General features: G+C 45.0%; 2 protein-coding genes across 10 annotated transcripts in view; one reads left to right on the top strand and one right to left on the bottom strand.

The window, feature by feature from the left end:
• Window positions 1-16,226, bottom strand: part of CD79A (CD79a molecule) — a 32,201-nt gene extending 15,975 nt beyond the window's left edge. Inside the window, exon 1 of one of the 2 annotated variants that reach the window (XM_028742282.2) lies at window positions 16,127-16,226. In XM_028742282.2, coding sequence (XP_028598115.1) covers window positions 16,127-16,148 — 22 coding nt within the window. In that variant the 5' untranslated portion in view covers window positions 16,149-16,226. Of the gene's footprint in view, window positions 1-5,050; window positions 5,225-16,126 lie in introns of those variants that run through there. The other variant, XM_028742280.2, reaches the window with a different exon arrangement.
• Window positions 16,227-16,271: 45 nt separating this feature from the next.
• The window catches only part of ARHGEF1 (Rho guanine nucleotide exchange factor 1), a 77,328-nt gene continuing 76,630 nt past the window's right edge, over window positions 16,272-16,969 (top strand). For 7 of the 8 annotated variants that reach the window (XM_028742274.2, XM_028742276.2, XM_077932210.1 and 4 more), the window contains exon 1: window positions 16,272-16,410. The gene's annotated coding sequence lies outside the window, so the exon portion shown is untranslated. The remainder of the gene's footprint in view (window positions 16,411-16,969) is intronic. The other variant, XM_077932209.1, reaches the window with a different exon arrangement.

Raw genomic sequence — 16,969 nt, 5'->3', positions numbered from 1 at the left:
ACTGCTAAGTTGGCAGGAGCTGGAACAGAGCAACAGGAGCTCACTTTGTCCCGGGGATTCGAACCGCCAACCTTCTGATCAGCAAACCCAAGAGGCTCAGTTATAAGATGGTTTGGCCAGATGCTTTGGTGGAAAAATTAATTTAATATCTATGTTTGGCTAAAGGAATGAAATTTAAAGATCCATTTGAGTCAGATTGACACTCTTTTGTTTCTTATGCAAGCAAAGATGGACTACAAAGACATATCCCAGCAGCATACAAAACTTTACGGTTGTTTTGAGCATTGTGGGCTTGAATTTTGGTACTTCTTGATGGGTTGTACTGACCAGTTAATGTTTTTGTTTTGTTTTGTTTATTTTACTTTAGACTCCCCTTGTCTCCTGTATGAGATGAGGAATGGATTGTTCTGTACAGTCCTGTTAAAATAGTGTTAATAATAAGAAAAAGAAAAAATAACTGCTAAGGGCTGGTTTCAGTGTATATGAAGAAGTGTGCATGCACATGAAAGCTTATACCCAGAACAAACTTAGTTGGTTAGTCTCTAAGGTGCTACAGGAGATAGATGATAGAGAGAGAGAGAGAGAGAGAGAGAGAGAGAGAGAGAGAGGATAGATAGATAGATGATAGATAGATAGATAGATAGATGATAGATAGATAGATAGATAGATAGATAGATAGATGATAGATAGATAGATAGATAGATGATAGATAGATTGATAGATCGATAGATAGATAGATAGATGATAGATAGATAGATAGATATTGTGTCAGGTCAACACGGCTACCTACCTGATGTTAAGGGCTGTCATTGAATCATTATGAGTTTATATAGAATTTGCCCATTTTTGCCTTATTTATATGGGATTGCATTTTTGATTGTAATGTTTGTTAATTTTTAATTATTATCATTATCACCATCACCATGATTATTATTATGAGCTGATTTGAGTTCAACATTGTTACCAGAATAGCAGAATACACATATTAATGCAATCTTTAATTTAATGGTGGTTACATGAAGGACACCATGAAAAATCTATTATAGTTTTAGCAGATCAGACTTTTGCCCGGACGTCGTGGAAAAGCAGAGAGTGGCCTGTCACTGACAGGGAAATGCCCCCTGTGTTTTTACAGAAGCCTAGATATTTAGCAGGCAACCATTTTCCTGATGTGAAGTGGTCACCTGCTGAATATCTTGCATGGCATCCAAGCTACTGGGTTTGTTAAGAACAAAAAGGGGGGGGGCAGCACACAACCCAGACCCCCATTTTGAATTGCCGTTCCAGTAACAAGCTGTGTAATTTTCTCTCCCCTGTTCCTCCCCTTTCACTGAACCACATCTCCACTTCACGATGACACCCCCTCCCTGGCCATCTCTCAAGGGGTACCATGCTGGTTTTAGTTCCCTTTTCCTGCCCCTGTTGACAGGAAACAGAAGATAAGTTTTTTAAATTTTATTTTCAAAAAGGGAACTTTGCAGGTAAGTGGGCCTTGTAGGGTGGGGTGGAACCTTACATGACAGGCTTTTCCTCTCCTGGGGATCATTCTAAAATAGGCTGTGGTTACCTCTGGGTCTAGCAGAGTCTGACAAAAATGCGCAGGAGGTTTGTAGGACAGGTGAGTATACAAAAAGCTGCTAGCCCACAAAAAGGAGTTAGGAACATACACATATCCTCCAACATTTCCCTGATGAAAATAGGGAAAGCAGAGACATCACCTTGCCAACAAAGGTCCGTATAGTTAAAGCCATGGTTTTCCCAGTAGTGATGTATGGAAGTGAGAGCTGGACCATAAAGAAGGCTGATCGCCGAAGAATTGATGCTTTTGAATTATGGTGCTGGAGGAGACTCTTGAGAGGACTGCAAGAAGATCAAACCTATCCATTCTGAAGGAAATCAGCCCTGAGTGCTCACTGGAAGGACAGATCCTGAAGCTGAGGCTCCAATACTTTGGCCACCTCATGAGAAGAGAAGACTCCCTGGAAAAGACCCTGATTGAGGGCACAAGGAGAAGGGGATGGCAGAGGATGAGATGGTTGGACAGTATTCTCAAAGCTACCAGCATGAGTTTGACCAAACTGCGGGAGGCAGTGGAAGACAGGAGTGCCTGGCCTGCTCCGGTCCATGGGGTCATGAAGAGTTGGACATGACTAAACAACAACAACAAGGAAAAGCGGGGCATTCCAGGATCAAGTCAGAAAATGGAACAGCTTCTGTAAATCCAGGACTACCCTCTGGAAAATAGGAACAGTTGGAGGGTCTGTATACATTGAAATCACTATTGTACCACAGTCATGGCTCCCCACAGTGAATTCCTGGAGCTGCAGTTTCTTAAGGGTGCTGAGAGTTCCTAGGAGGCCCCTAGTCCTCTCACAGAGCTATAGTTCTGAGAATTGTAGATCTGGGAGGGAAATGGCACCCTTATCTCATGACAGCTCCCATAATTCTTTGGGGGGAAGCCATGACTGTTTAAAGTGGTATCACAGTGCTTTCAATGTCTGGTGTGAATGGGAGTCAGGTCAGACCATTGGTCTATGTAGCTCAGTTTTGTCTCACACCAGGTGTGGGAAACCTTTGGCTATTGGCTGTGCTGGCTGGGGATGATGGGCACTGAGATTCAGTAACGTCTGGAAGACTCCAGACTTCTGGTTTGCAATGTCAGGCAGTGGCTCTCGAGGATTTGAGACAGGGGCTCTCTCTCTTGGACAGCTTTTAAAAGAAGATTAGACAGGGAGAAGGCTGTCTACAGCTACCAACCTAGATGGCTATGCCTTGCCTCCACTGTTGAACGCAGTATGCTTTGGAAAACCTCTTTCTGGAAACTGTAGGAAAGAGAGAGTGTTGTCTGGCTCAGGTCTCGCTTGTAGGCTTCCCATGGGCATCTGGTTGGCATAGTTCTCAACGTTTTCCTTTTTTTAAGGGAAATTCCCTTATTACGAATAGGATTCCTCGCAAGAAAAGGGAAAAGTTGACAGCTATGTGATTGTAAGAACAGGATGCCAGCAGACACACTATTGGCGTGACCCAGCCGGCTCTTCTTACCCACTTACCTAGGAGCAAGCCCCATTGAGCTTAATAGTGCTTGCCAATGAGTAGGCATGCATAAGATTGGAAGTTATTCATTTCCCCACCCCATCTACTTTAATTTGAGCCTACTTGACCCTGATGGTGGCACAAGACAATTGACACAATGGATCCCTTTATTGATGGAAAATACCACAAGTGACACTGGTGAATATACCAAAAGTCAGTTGATTAAAAGTGTTTCAAAACAAAGAACCACCATCCTATTCTATGAATAAGAGCCTCTCTATCCTAAGAAAACATGGTAGGTTATAGTTAAGTTTGTCAGCTGACTAAAATATATTTTGCTGGTTGTTCATCTTTTAATGTTTTCTTTAATTAAATTTTTAATAATTTTTTTTTTAAATTGTCCAGTAGCACCTTAGAGACCAACTAAGTTTGTTCTGGGTATAAGCTTTCATGTGCATGCAGACTCAGAACAAACTTAGTTGGTTTCTAAGGTGCTACTGGACAATTTTTTTATTTTGACTGTGTCAGACCAACATGGCTACCTACCTAAATTTTTAATCTTTTAATTTAATTTATTTTTTAATTTACAGCCTTGCTACAAAAATTGGCCTCTGATGAAGCTTTGCTCTGCAACCTATGGCACCATCAGGTTCAAGGCAGGGCCTTTTCAGTGGTGGTTCCCCATTTGAGGAGTGACCTCTCTGGTGAGGTACATTTCTCTCCCTCATTATTAACATTTGAGATGGCTTTTAAAACATTCCTCTTCACCTAGGTTTGTTGTTTTTGTTTGGTGAAGTATTTTTTATTTCTTTTAAACAAAAGCAGAAAATCATTGCAGGCAATGGCAAGCGTATAATAATAATAATAATAATAATAATAATAATAATAATAATAATATCTTTATTGTCATTACCCCCTCTCGGGGACAACGAAATTACATTATTGGTTCACCCAGATATTTGATGGCTGAAGGGACTGTTCCCAGCAACCCTGGAAATTATTAGCTGTGATTGTTTTGGAATGTTTTTGGATGTTCTTAAGGTGCTTAGGTATAATTAATGTTTATGAATGCTTTTCTTTATTTTATTTTTTAAAGCCTTATTGTCTTCCGCTTTGGACTCCTTTGGAAAGAAGGGCAGGATAGACATTTAAAAAGAAAATGCCTCTTCTAAATTCAACCACAGAGCTCACATTTTATGCCGCAACTCTATACCCCACAGCTAGCCAATGTGGTTGCCTCCAGGTGATGTTGCACATCTAATGGCCAGGGACCCTAAACATCTATATGGCTGTCTATCCCTGCTATACACAGCTAATGAACTCAATGGGGCTTCTGAGTAGGGATGGGGGGGGGGAATTGAATTCAATTTGCACTTGAAGGCAAACCTACCTAATTCACACTTTCAGAAACAATATGCAAACCGAAACAGCCAGCCTTCAAAATTCACACCTCTCCGAATGTTGCAGTGCAGCTCTGCAGCTAAGGAATGTGTACAAAAATGCATGCAAAATGTGCATAAAAATCTGCACATTACTGAAAGTAACATGTAAAATGCATTATCTTTGTGAAAATAGCTTTGCAAAAAATGTGCATACGAGACAAAATTGCCTACAAAAATATGTACACTAGGAGAAATTCACACTAAAACCCTGACGAACTTTCATGAGGTCTGGTGAATTTCCATGGAGAGAACCGAATTGAAAACAGGAAAAAATGAGAAACAAAACTGCCCATCTCTGCTTCTGAGTAAAACATGCAGAAGGATACATCGTCTAATCCTTCAGAATTACAGATACCCGTGACCTCTGCTTTGAACAACAGCCTGGCACAAATGAATCAAGTGATTTTCCTGCACCCCTGGCAAGGAGGAACACAATTCACCTGTGGAACTGCTGCATATCAGACTGCTACAAAAACCCTGTGCATTGCTATTGACTTCCCTAGGCCAACCCGGTTCCAAAGATCTCCAAACCTGTTAAGAACAGCCAGCCCAAAAGGTCTCCAGCGAGTGCTTACCTGTAAAGAGACCCAGTAGAACCAGGAAGCACAGCTCTTTTGGACCACCTTTCATCCTGCCACTCGGAGCTACTTGTTCTTAGCCACGACGGTCCTAGACTTGCATACTACTTGTGGATAAGTCTGACGGACTTGGCGTTGTTTTTGCTTGCAGGCTTATTTTCTCCAACCCTCTTTTCACAGCAGACACCAGGAGATGCGGCTGGTTGCTTCGTAGCTCCACCCAACTAAACTTATGAGGGCTTCCCTCCCCCCCCCCTTTTATTTTCTGGCTGTGCACTGAAGCTTCAGTTTTCACTAGAAATGTATTTTTAATTCGGAGGGTGTAGCAGAGTGTCTTGTGATTCTGAGGAGAGCAGAGGCGATGGTTTATTGGTGCCCCTCTGCTTCTGTAAAGGCATCAGAACACAAGAAGAACAAATCTAACTGGGGTTCGTTACCCTTTGCATTGGAGGGGATGTAACAAAAAAGAAATGTATTGGCACATGTGGTGGTCATGTAAACATGTACAGTCATACCTCGGGTTACAGATGCTTCGGGTTGCATGATTTTGGGTGGTGCACCGCGCCGAACCCGGAAGTACTGGAACGGGTTACTTCCGAGTTTCACTGCTTGCGCATGCGCAGAAGTGCTAAATTGTGCTTGGCGTATACGCAGAAGCGCTGAATCACGACCTGCGCGTGCGCAAACGTGCAGGTCATGAGTTGTGAACGCTGCGGGTCGCAAACATGCCTTCCATACGGATCACGTTCGCAACCAGGGGTCTAGTGTACATAAATCTTGGGAAGAGGTGATGAGAGATATTTCTGAAACAATAGGTGTACACCATTGCCTTTATACCACAGATCGTGCCTTTTATCAATTTTTGAAACGTCAGATACAGACAGCTTTTATTTTTCTGTTAGTAGCTGATCGAAGGAGCCCATGAGTTTTAGTTTAAATATTCTGTTTAATAAAGGAATGTTTATCCTTCTTCCTGGAAAAAATTGGCTCATAAATTACGGATATCTTAAAGTAAGGTAAAGGGACCCCTGACCATTAGGTCCAGTCGTGGCCGACTCTGGGGTTGCGGCGCTCATCTTGCTTTATTGGCTGAGGGAGCCGCCATACAGCTTCCGGGTCATGTGGCCAGCATGACTAAGCCGCTTCTGGCGAACCAGAGCAGCACACGGAAACGCCGTTTACCTTCCTGCCGGAGCGGTACCTGTTTATCTACTTGCACATTGACGTGCTTTCGAACTGCTAGGTTGGCAGGAGCAGGGACCGAGCAACGGGAGCTCACCCCATCGCAGGGATTCGAACCGCCGACCTTCTGATCGGCAAGTCCTAGGATCTGTGGTTTAACCCACAGTGCCACCCGTGTCCCAACGGATATCTTAGGGGCAGCTAAACCCATGGACTTTGCTGCCATTTGTTATTTATATGACAAGTATATCATGACTGGCGAGTCCCAATGAAATATGGCTTTATCTGGTATTCATTTGTTTAGTATCAGGACAGTTTTTGTTGTAATATCTAATTTATTGTGTACCCTCTTGGGCATATACTTTATGTGCCAATGGCTGTGAATCCAGGTGTGGTGTTTTTTTTTTGGTCTTGTATAGTTTTTGTTTTCTCCCTTGCTGTTATTTTGTTGTACTTTCTATCTCTTCCTGGACTGCTATTTTAATTTCATGGTAAAGTTTTGACTTTTTTTAATGACATCTACATTCTTGTATACTAGCAGTGGTACCCAAACTATGGGCCACAGACCACCGATCCTCCATGAGCTTCAAGCCAGATGGCACATCCATTGTACTGAATATTCATATTGACTTTTAATTATACTTCTATTGCTGCTTTTGTGCTTTCTGTTGTATTTTGCCACATAACAATATGAATACTATAAAACTCAAATTTTAGTACAATAAAATACAGTATATAAGAAAAAAACAAAGCAATACAGATATAATTAAAATATATACAGCACCTAGCACAGCACATTATCACAGCTACAGCAGGAAGAAATATCATTAACCCTTAGCAGTTTTCAAGTAGTCTAGGGGAGGGCAGGTGGAAGCTTGGGAACCCCTGGGTTAGAGGCAAGACACAGAGGCTGGACTCTTTTTGAAAGCTGAAATATGAAACACAGCACTTTTGGCAATCTATGCTAGCAACAATTTTAAAGGGCACACCCCAAAGAGACAAAATAGAAACCCAAATTTACCAGTTTAAAGGGAAACAGCGGAAGCCATATTCATGGCAGCTGCAAAACTAAATAATTAACTGCCTGCCTGTTTTAATTTGTTTCCAATCTCCACCTGCTAAAATTCCTAAAGATACATCAGACAAGAGGGCTACATCAGGGTTCCTTCCAACTCTACAATTATATGACAAAGTTAGCTCCATTAATTATGATTATATGACAAAGTTAGCTCCATTAATTTCAATGGGACTATTCTATGTAAAGCTTAGTTTGACACAACCTATAGGGATTATCCCCTCACCGCCACCACAACTACACAAAAGAACTTCCCCTTGTACAACTGCCCATACAGATCGTTCCTTTATATTAGCAGTAGGAAGCCTTAGGCTTATCATGGCAACCTGTCTGGCCCACAAGACCAATTTGGCCAAGCCACACCCACCTGGTGTCAGGTGTAGGGCAGATAAGAAGAAGAAGAGTTTGAATTTGATATCCCGCTTTATCACTACCATAAGGAGTCTCAAAGCAGCTAACAATCTCCTTTCCCTTCCTCCCCCACAACAAATACTCTGTGAGATGAGTGAGGCTGAGAGACTTCAGAGAAGTGTGACTGGCCCAAGGTCACCCAGCAGCTGCATGTGGAGGAGCGGGGAAGCGAACCCGGTTCACCAGATTACGAGACTACCGCTCTTAACACCACACTGGTAAAGGCTGGGCTCTGCTGAAAAGGAGTTTTCAGACAATGCTGTTCAGCTGAGTTCTGGGAATCAGCCTACTATCAGATCCCGCAAAGTGTCGCGCACAGGGTTTTGTGAACTTCGACAATCAGCTGGCTGTTGTGGCTTGCGGGATACAGTGCCCGGGGCTTTGAGAGACCCAACGATCAGCTGATTGTTGCCACTTTCTGAGTTGCGCCTTTGGCCTGCTTGGTTTGATTTCAAGCAGCACAGATAAAAATAGATCATCTGATGTCAGCGTGGTGCCAGGTAATTGACAGGTGGGTGGCTCACTGTGTTAACAATTTGGCTGCCAGGTGATATCCACTCCGCCCCAACCCCCTTGCCAACTTGAAAAAATTTGCAGGCCTGATAAGTATATTTGAATGTGAAGTTCAAGGTTCCCTTTTTGTCTCCTCCAGCCTCTGCCACATTTCCTCTCCTTTCTGTAGATAGGGGTGTGCATGTGATAAAATAATGCAAATACCATGCAAACGACTAAACTGGGTCACTAAATTCATCTTGTCAGAAGAACAAGGGGGAGGGGAGGGTACCTATGACTGCAACATGGCAAGAAGCAACAAAAGGAGTCCTTGTGTATCGCTATGGAAGGTCTGAGCTAGCAAACAGAAGCAAGGGACCAAAACCCAGGAATGGCATTTCTGGGTGGAACATCGCTCAGGGCATATGGCATGACCCCTGAGGATGAATCACAAAGCAGTAGGTTGCATAGAACTCACAGAAGCCCCACACTAAAATTGATAGAGCTAACTGAGCCGTGTTCTTCAGTTTCAGTGTGTACTCTGAATAAGGTCGGCACCAGATGTCTGCATCTTCTAATAAAATGGAAAGAAAGTACAATGGTACCTCGGGTTACATACACTTCAGGTTACATACGCTTCAGGTTACAGACTCTGCTTACCCAGAAATAGTACCTCGGGTTAAGAACTTTGCTTCAGGATGAGAACAGAAATCGTGCTCTGCCGGCGCAGTGGCAGCAGGAGGCCCCATTAGCTAAGTGGTGCTTCAGGTTAAGAACAGTTTCAGGTTAAGAACGGACCTCCAGAACGAATTAAGTACTTAACCCGATGTACCACTGTAATGAAAAATTACACAGCTCTTCTTTGTGGAGGTTGACTCTGAGGAAAAGGGGAAATGGAAACTGGAGTGAAGTTACCACACCACTGTACCACTGTACAGTCAACATGTACAGTCACTGTACAGTCAACACACTCAACATGTTCTGCTTCCAAGGCAAAGTTCACAAACCAAAACACCTCCTTCCAGGTTTGCCGCGTTCTTAATCCAAGTTGTTCATAAATGAGCAACTTGAATTAAGAACGCGGCAAACCTGGAAGGTGTTTTAGTTTGTGAACTTTGCCTTGGAAGCAGAACATGTTCATAAATGAACAACTTGGATTAAGAACGCGGCAAACCTGGAAGGTGTTTTAGTTTGTGAACTTTGCCTTGGAAGCAGAACATGTTCATAAATGAACAACTTGGATTAAGAACGCGGCAAACCTGGAATGAGGTGTTTTGGTTTGTGAACTTTGCAGGTGCCACTACCTGGTTCCCTGTAACCTCACTTCTCGCAGTGAGGGAACTGCCAGAAGGCCCTCGGCACTGGACCTCGGTGTCCAGGTAGAACGATGGGGGTGGAGTTGCTCCTTTAGGTGTACTGGGCCGAGGCTATTTAGGGCCTTAGAGGTCAGCACCAACAATTTGAATTATTCTCAGAAACGTACTGGGAGCCAATGTGGGTCTTTCAGGACCGGTATTATATGGTCTCAGCAGCCACTCCCAGTCACCAGTCTAGCTGCTGCTTTCTGGATTAGTTGTAGTTTCTGAGTCACCTTCAAAGGTAGCCCCACATAGAGCGCACTGCAGTAGTCCAAGTGGGAGATAACCAGAGCATGCACCACTCTGGCGAGACAGTGCGCAAGCAGGTAGGGTCTCAGCCTGCGTACAAGATGGAACAGGCAGGTAGACAGTTGCTTTTAATCTGGGCAACTGGACCTGTGATCCTAAACGGATTTCTGTACAAACAAAACAGCAACCAATTTTGCTTTGACTATCCAAGAGGGATATATCTGAAAGGCTGTCACATGGAAGATGAAGCAAGCTTGTTTTCTGCTGCTCCAGAGGGAAGAACCCAAACCAGTGGATTCAAATTACAATCAAGGGGATTCAGACTAAACATTAGGAAGAACTTTCTGTTGGTATGAGTTGTTGACAGTGGAAAACTCGGAAGGTGATGGGCTCTCCTTCCTTGGAGGTTTTTAAACACAGGTTGAATGGCTGTCTGTCAGAGATTCTTTAGCTGTGATTCCTGCATTGCAGAGGGCTGGACTAGATGACCCTTGGGATCTCCTCCAATTCTACAAGTATATGATTCTAGGGTTTAGGATGAAACTTGATCAGACTGTGTAATGTCCACATTTCACCAGCAGAGGGAACCCACTCCTACTAAAACTGTATTCTGCACAATAGACCACTCTATCTATGGTTTAATCTCACTCTTTATTGCAACAAAAGCATATCATATCAGAATGCTCAGGAAGATGAGCCCTATCACAAACGAAAAAAGTTTTCCACAATTGCCTGCCAGGAAAATTGCCCACACCACTGTTTATGGCTTCTTAAATATCTTTTCACTCTCTTCCATGTGTGATTCAACATCTCTTGAAATAACAGAGGAAGAGAAATGAATCCAACACCATCTGAAAAAGAAGACCTAAAGTTTCAAACTGATACACAACACTTTGAATTTACATTCAATTCACGACACACTATGGCCAAAATAAGTTGATTCTTTGTTTTTAAACATTGGAGGTAGGAATCAACATTTGGGCACAAATATATTTCCATGGAATGGTTTTAGATACTACTTGGTGTATGTGGCAGAGCGCACCTTCCTGTTGAAGTACATGTGAAGTACATTTCTGAAGTACATGTATAAACAACTGGGTAAAATAGCAGGGCGGCATTGGCCAAATGGGAATGGAAAGGATTATTTAAAAAAGGATTTTTAATTGTTTTGTGGACTCATCAGTGCAAAAGTTTGGCCACTTTGGATGTGGACAGTTGGAAGAAGCCAGCTGGGAAATGGATTACACTTCAGAGAAGGCTTTAGCAGCAGAAATCTATAGAGGCAATTAATGTCCACTAACCTCACACCAACCCCACTATTTTTGCTTGTTACAGGATCTCCAGCCCAGATCCTGGGTATGTTTGTGTGCAAGAGTATATCCCAAACTCTCACTTTATGAATTTAGGGATGGGGTGCTAAATTCACTTCAGTTTCCATTTCTCCTTTTCCCCAGAGTCAACCTCCACAAAGAAGGGCTGTGTAACTTTTCATTACAGTGGTACCTCGGGTTAAGTACTTAATTCGTTCCGGAGGTCCGTTCTTAACCTGAAACTGTTCTTAACCTGAAGCACCACTTAGCTAATGGGGCCTCCTGCTGCTGCCGCGCCGGCAGAGCACGATTTCTGTTCTCAGCCTGAAGCAAAGTTCTTAACCCGAAGTACTATTTCTGGGTTAGCAGAGTCTGTAACCTGAAGCGTATGTAACCTGAGGTCCCTCTGTAGTTAAGAAAGCTTTGAACTTTTCACTTTGGCTGAAACCCTTTGCATTCTCTTTCGCAAGGAAAGCACCCCACACTGTGCATCTCAAATTTGATGTCCCCCAGTATTGCTGTTAGGAGAAAATCACCACCCAGTTCCAATCTCCAAACTGCCTCGTAACAGAGTGACCTACTCAGAAAAGAAGTTGCATGGTTGATAGCTGGGTGGACTCTCTACTAGGCTAATTTGCTACTGTTGTAGATTCTCGCAAAAATGAAGCAATAAAATTATTATTTATTTCTGCTAAGGCTACTATACCACTCTGATCTCCCACTTGAGTTTGCCATCTCTCCAGCCGTTGTGCCCCAAGCAATTGGTACAGCTAGAAGAACCTTGATGAAGATGTCGACAGAGTGCACAGCAGCTGTGAAACAGGTAAATTCCATGGCAGAGATCATTAGGGAAAGAGCTGGAAATAAAACGTCCAAGATCATGAGACCACTGCACTTGGAATGCCGTCCACGGTTCTGTGTACAGCCACACCACACGAAGGTTTTAGGAAACGGGAACCAGATTGTTCCAAGGGGGTGGAACAACTCTCCTATGGAGAGAGGTTGCAACATCTAGGACTTTTCGTTTACCCCAAAAAGGTGCCTGGCAGAAGTGTTTAAATTATGCACAGTGCAGAAAGCGCAAAGCGGCATAATGCCAAGGACTGAAAAAACGTCTGTTGCTGGATCAGGCCAGTGGATTATGCAGTCCAGCGTCCTGCGCTGGAACCCAAGGTCGTCCAATGCACAAGACACAGAGATGGGCAATGCACATCTAGAACAGTTGTAAAGGGGATGAGGCAAATTCAATGAGTATAAATGGATACTATTTGTGGCTGGTGCATCTGGCTGTTAACCAGAAGGCTGTTGGTTCGAGGCCACCCAGGGACAGCTGTGGGAAGGGCTCCTGTGTGGGAATACTCAGGGTGGCAGGAGAGGATATATTGTTTATTAATATCCTTCCTAAATTGCGCTAGCAAGTTTCTTATGTAACAGTTACGTTCCCCTTCTCACGCACAGCAAAAAGCTGGTTGCAGGATCGTTAGAACCTCTTTTTGTTGTTGTTGTTTAGTCATGTCCGACTCTTCGTGATCCCATGGACCGGAGCACGCCAGGCACGCCTGTCTTCCACTGCCTCCCGCAGTTTGGTCAAGCTCATGTTGGTAGCTTTGATTACACCGTCCAACCATCTCGTCCTCTGTCGTCCCCTTCTCCTTGTGCCCTCAATCTTTCCCAACATCAGGGTCTTTTCCAGGGAGTCTTCTCTTCTCATGAGGTAGCCAAAGTATTGGAGCCTCAGCTTCAGGATCTGTCCTTCCAGTGAGCACTCAGGGCTGATTTCCTTCAGAATGGATAGGTTTGATCTTCTTGCAGTCCATGGGACTCTCAAGATACTCCTCCAGCACCATAATTCAAAAGCATCAATTATTTGGCGATCAGCCTTCTTTATGGTCCAGCTTTCACTTCTTTACATCACTGGGAAAACCACAGCTTTAACAATACGGACCTTTGTCGGCAATTCAGTCTGCCTCAGATTGAATTGTATGTTCCTGGTAAGACCCCTTTTAAATCCCTCCAAAAAGAAAAAAGACACCACATTCTTATTCCTAAGTAACAAAAAGAAGTTTTACTTATGATCAGGCAGACCACCGTGTGATCCCTGAAGGCAGGCTTTAGGCTTAAAGTTACAAACATATACAAACAGGTTTACCCTGTATGGGAGATAACCTAGGGAGACTGTTGACTAGCAGTCTAGATGCTGCAGGAAGGTCGAAAGGAGAGTCAAAGAGAGAGAGAGCGTGGCAGTGTACCTTGGCCTTTTACCAGGTCTGAAAAAGTCACGCCCACCCACTAGTCACATGCAAGGAAGGATGCTCCAGGCAGGTGTAACAGGAAGTTTGACTGGCTGGACCAACATCCCCTTGCATGTCCACTCTAGGAAAACAAGGAATGTTGTATTTGACTGCTCCCAGTGGATTACATCCCACATCCTGTATTGCACGGGGTTGAACTGTATGGCCCTCGGGGTCCCTTCCAACTCTGTGACTTCTGTGATGATGGCTGCATACTGTCTCTGCTGCCAGAGGCACTACTATGTCTCTGAATACAAGTTGCTGCTGTTTTGCTCACTTCCTGATTCTGGGCTTCTTGTTGACCACTGTGGAAACAGAATGCTGGGTTTGATAAACTTTTGTCTGATCCAGGATGGCTCCTCTTACATTTTTCAGCAGCCTCTGAATGTGGAGGTTTCATCCAGCTGTTAATGGTGAACAGCCGCTAATAAGACTTCTCTAACACCACTGTAGGAAGGAATATGCCAATTTGGACTTCCTGGAAACCGCTGGAGAAAAGTGTTTTTTATGAAATTCCTTCTCCTCCACCTGCATTTTGTCGAATATCCTTTTAAAACAACCTAAGCCAGTGGACGCGGGATGCTGTGGCGCTGGCGCTGTGGGTTAAACCACAGAGCCTAGGACTTGCTGATCAGAAGGTTGGCGGTTCGAATCCCGCGATGGGATTCCTGCTCCTGCCAACCTAGCAGTTCGAAAGCACGTCAAAGTGCAAGTAGATAAATAGGTACCGCTCTGGTGGGAAGGTAAACGGCGTTTCTGTGCACTGCTCTGGTTCGCCAGAAGTGGCTTAGTCATGCTGGCCACATGACCCGGAAGCTGTACGCCAGCTCCCTCAGCCAATAAAGCGAGATGAGCGCCACAATCCCAGAGTCGGTCACGACTGGACCTAATGGTCAGGGATTTCTTTACCGTTAAGCCAGTGGACATAATCACATCTTGTGGCAGGGAATCCCACAGACCGATTATGAGCTGTGTGAAAAATGACTTCCTATTGACAGCCAGTTTCACTGGATGGTGACAAGTGGGTCACAAGATGGCCAGGGGGTTGGACTAGATGCCCCCCAGGGTCCCTTCCAATGGTACAATTCCATGATGTTACGATTCCATTCTTCATTTTGACATCCACGCTTGATGCCTGCAGTCTATGAATGTTCAGCACCCTGCATTTAGTTTTGCTGTTGTTTGCAGTCTTGGTTTTTGTTGTTGCAGTTATTTAATATCATTCAAAAGTTTGGCTTGAGGAGCCAACCAGGGTGAAAACTGGTTTCCCTGCAAATCTAGGAAGCTTGCCTTGTACAGAGTAAGATCCACCTGGCTCCATATTGGCAACACTGGCTGGGACCTTCTGTATGCTAGGCTGATGCTATTACCACTGAGCTATGATCCTACCGCTGAGCAGGGCAGAAAATAAATAGCATATATTATTTTCACTAATGTATTCATTTTTATGCCCACTTTCCCCTTATATATGTGTTTTTTTAATATATATATATATATAAGCATTGGTTGGTTAGCAAGCAGCATCGCAAAATTCGGATAACTGCACCGTTCCAAAGGATGGCTTCTTCCTTTCTTTCATGTGAATTTGGAAGATTCAACTTTAAATTTGAACTGAATCAACTTCCCCCGCCCGCCATAAATTAATCCTAATCTAATCCTAATCTAATAATTTAAGAAAAGCCGGCTGGATCAGGCCAATGGCCCGTGTAGTCCAGTATCCTGTTCTCACAGTGGCTACACAGATTTACTCAGAAGTAACTCCCACAGTGCTCAATAGGCTGCGGTAAGTATGCGCAGGATTGCAGACCTCATTTATAAGCCTAATAGCAGAGCCCGGGTCTTCATTTTCCTTTACAAGATCTCCAGTTCTGGCATATCACTACTGAAATCAATGGGTTTTAGGTGTGTTTAGGATTGCAAATCTGCTTCCAAGCAAAGATGGAGACATTTCTGCTGTCAGCACTTCCTGGTGAGCAACGTGGGGAGGATTCCCCCCCCCCCCAGCTACTTCGTCTGCCTTTCTTCCAAGAACCTCAAAGTGTCATACGAGGTTTCCCCCCCCCCCCCATTTTATCCTCAAAATGACCCTTTGAGGTAGGTGAGGCTGAGAAACAATGACTGAATCCAAGGTCACCCAGCCAGCTTCATGGCTGAATGAGGATTTGAACCCTGTTCCCCCATATCCCAGCCCAACACTCTAACCACTGTGCCACACTGCCTTCATACTTAACACCGCTGTTTTATTGACGCTATTATGAAATTGTATGGTCGTTTTTTAGAGGTATTCTTGTTTCCTTTGCTGTGAGCCGCTTTGGGCACGGTTCTTTCCTTGGAAAGGCGGCGTACAAACGATGACGATGCAATCCTACATCATGTCTACTACTCAGTGAAACAAATCCCGTCCAGTCCAGGAAAGTGGCTTTAGGATTGCGCAGCCAATGTCCCGCTGAGCTGAACGGAGCTTGCTTTTCGATGCGCGTGCTCAGGATCCCGCTTGCGCGGTTTAAATGCTCCAGTGTCTAGTCTATAAAACTGATTGGGTCTACTTCTGAGTGAACACGGGAGGGCTAGAGGTCTGTTTCGATTTCCTTCTGCGGCCAACTCAGCCCGAGAAACAGGTGAGAATCGCGTTCGTCCCCCTGCCTTGCAGCCTCCGACCCTTCCCCCAGCGCGTTCACACGTGCATCCCTCCGACCCCCGTCTACCTGCAAGCTGCGCGCGCGGCATTCCAGCACAAAGAGGCCAGCCGGCGTCGGAAGAGGAGGAGGCGCCGCCGAGAAACCCAGAAAGGGGAGGCGCTGCGGGAAGGAGGAGGAGGAGGAGACCGGCGGGGCGGGATCCAGAAAGCTACCAGCGGCTTCCTGCTCCCCCCTCCACACCGCCCCACATCCCCGGCCAGCCCCTCCCCACAAGCCGCCCTCTGCAACAGGAAACCCCGCCGGGGCCTTGCGTCGGGAGGCAGCGGGAGCCAAACTCAAGTTCGATCCAGGTGAGGAGCTCCAAGGTGCTGCGCGCGTGTGCACGGCGTCGATTCGGATCGAGGGGCGCGGGGGAGGGGGCCCGTGTGGACAGAAAGGGGACGTTTCCGGTTCGAAGCGTTCTTAGCGCTTTGCTCCTTCCAAACAAACAAAAAAAGAAGATTTTAAGAGCTGGGAGTTTTGGGGGCGTTGCAGCGCAAGCCCCTGTCCTGTTCGTGCCTGTTTACACTCGGGAGCAAGCGCCCAGTTGGATTCAAACGGGGCTTACTACTCGCGAGTAAGTGGGTTGCAGGCGGAATCGCGTCTCGCGTGGGAGCAGGCTCTGGTGTTCGTGGCCAGCCTCGTGAAAACGCCACCCTCGCGACGTGTTTTTCCAGGGCTGTGCCCCTGGAAAATATGGAGGAGTAGTCAATAAGCGGGCGAAGCGAAGCGGAGTGATCCGAGTTAGGTGCCAAGTATATTTCCCTCCCGTCACTGGGTAACCTTTTAGAGCCCATTCCCTTAAATCGGCGCTGGAAGAGACGTGGATTCCTGGAGTTTCTTCCTTTTCTTTTGGAGGTAACTGTATTC

Source organism: Podarcis muralis, chromosome 7 (assembly GCF_964188315.1).
Source record: "Podarcis muralis chromosome 7, rPodMur119.hap1.1, whole genome shotgun sequence".
In the NCBI taxonomy this organism is placed as follows: Eukaryota; Metazoa; Chordata; class Lepidosauria; order Squamata; family Lacertidae; genus Podarcis; species Podarcis muralis.
This window is presented reverse-complemented; position numbering and strand designations above follow the sequence as displayed.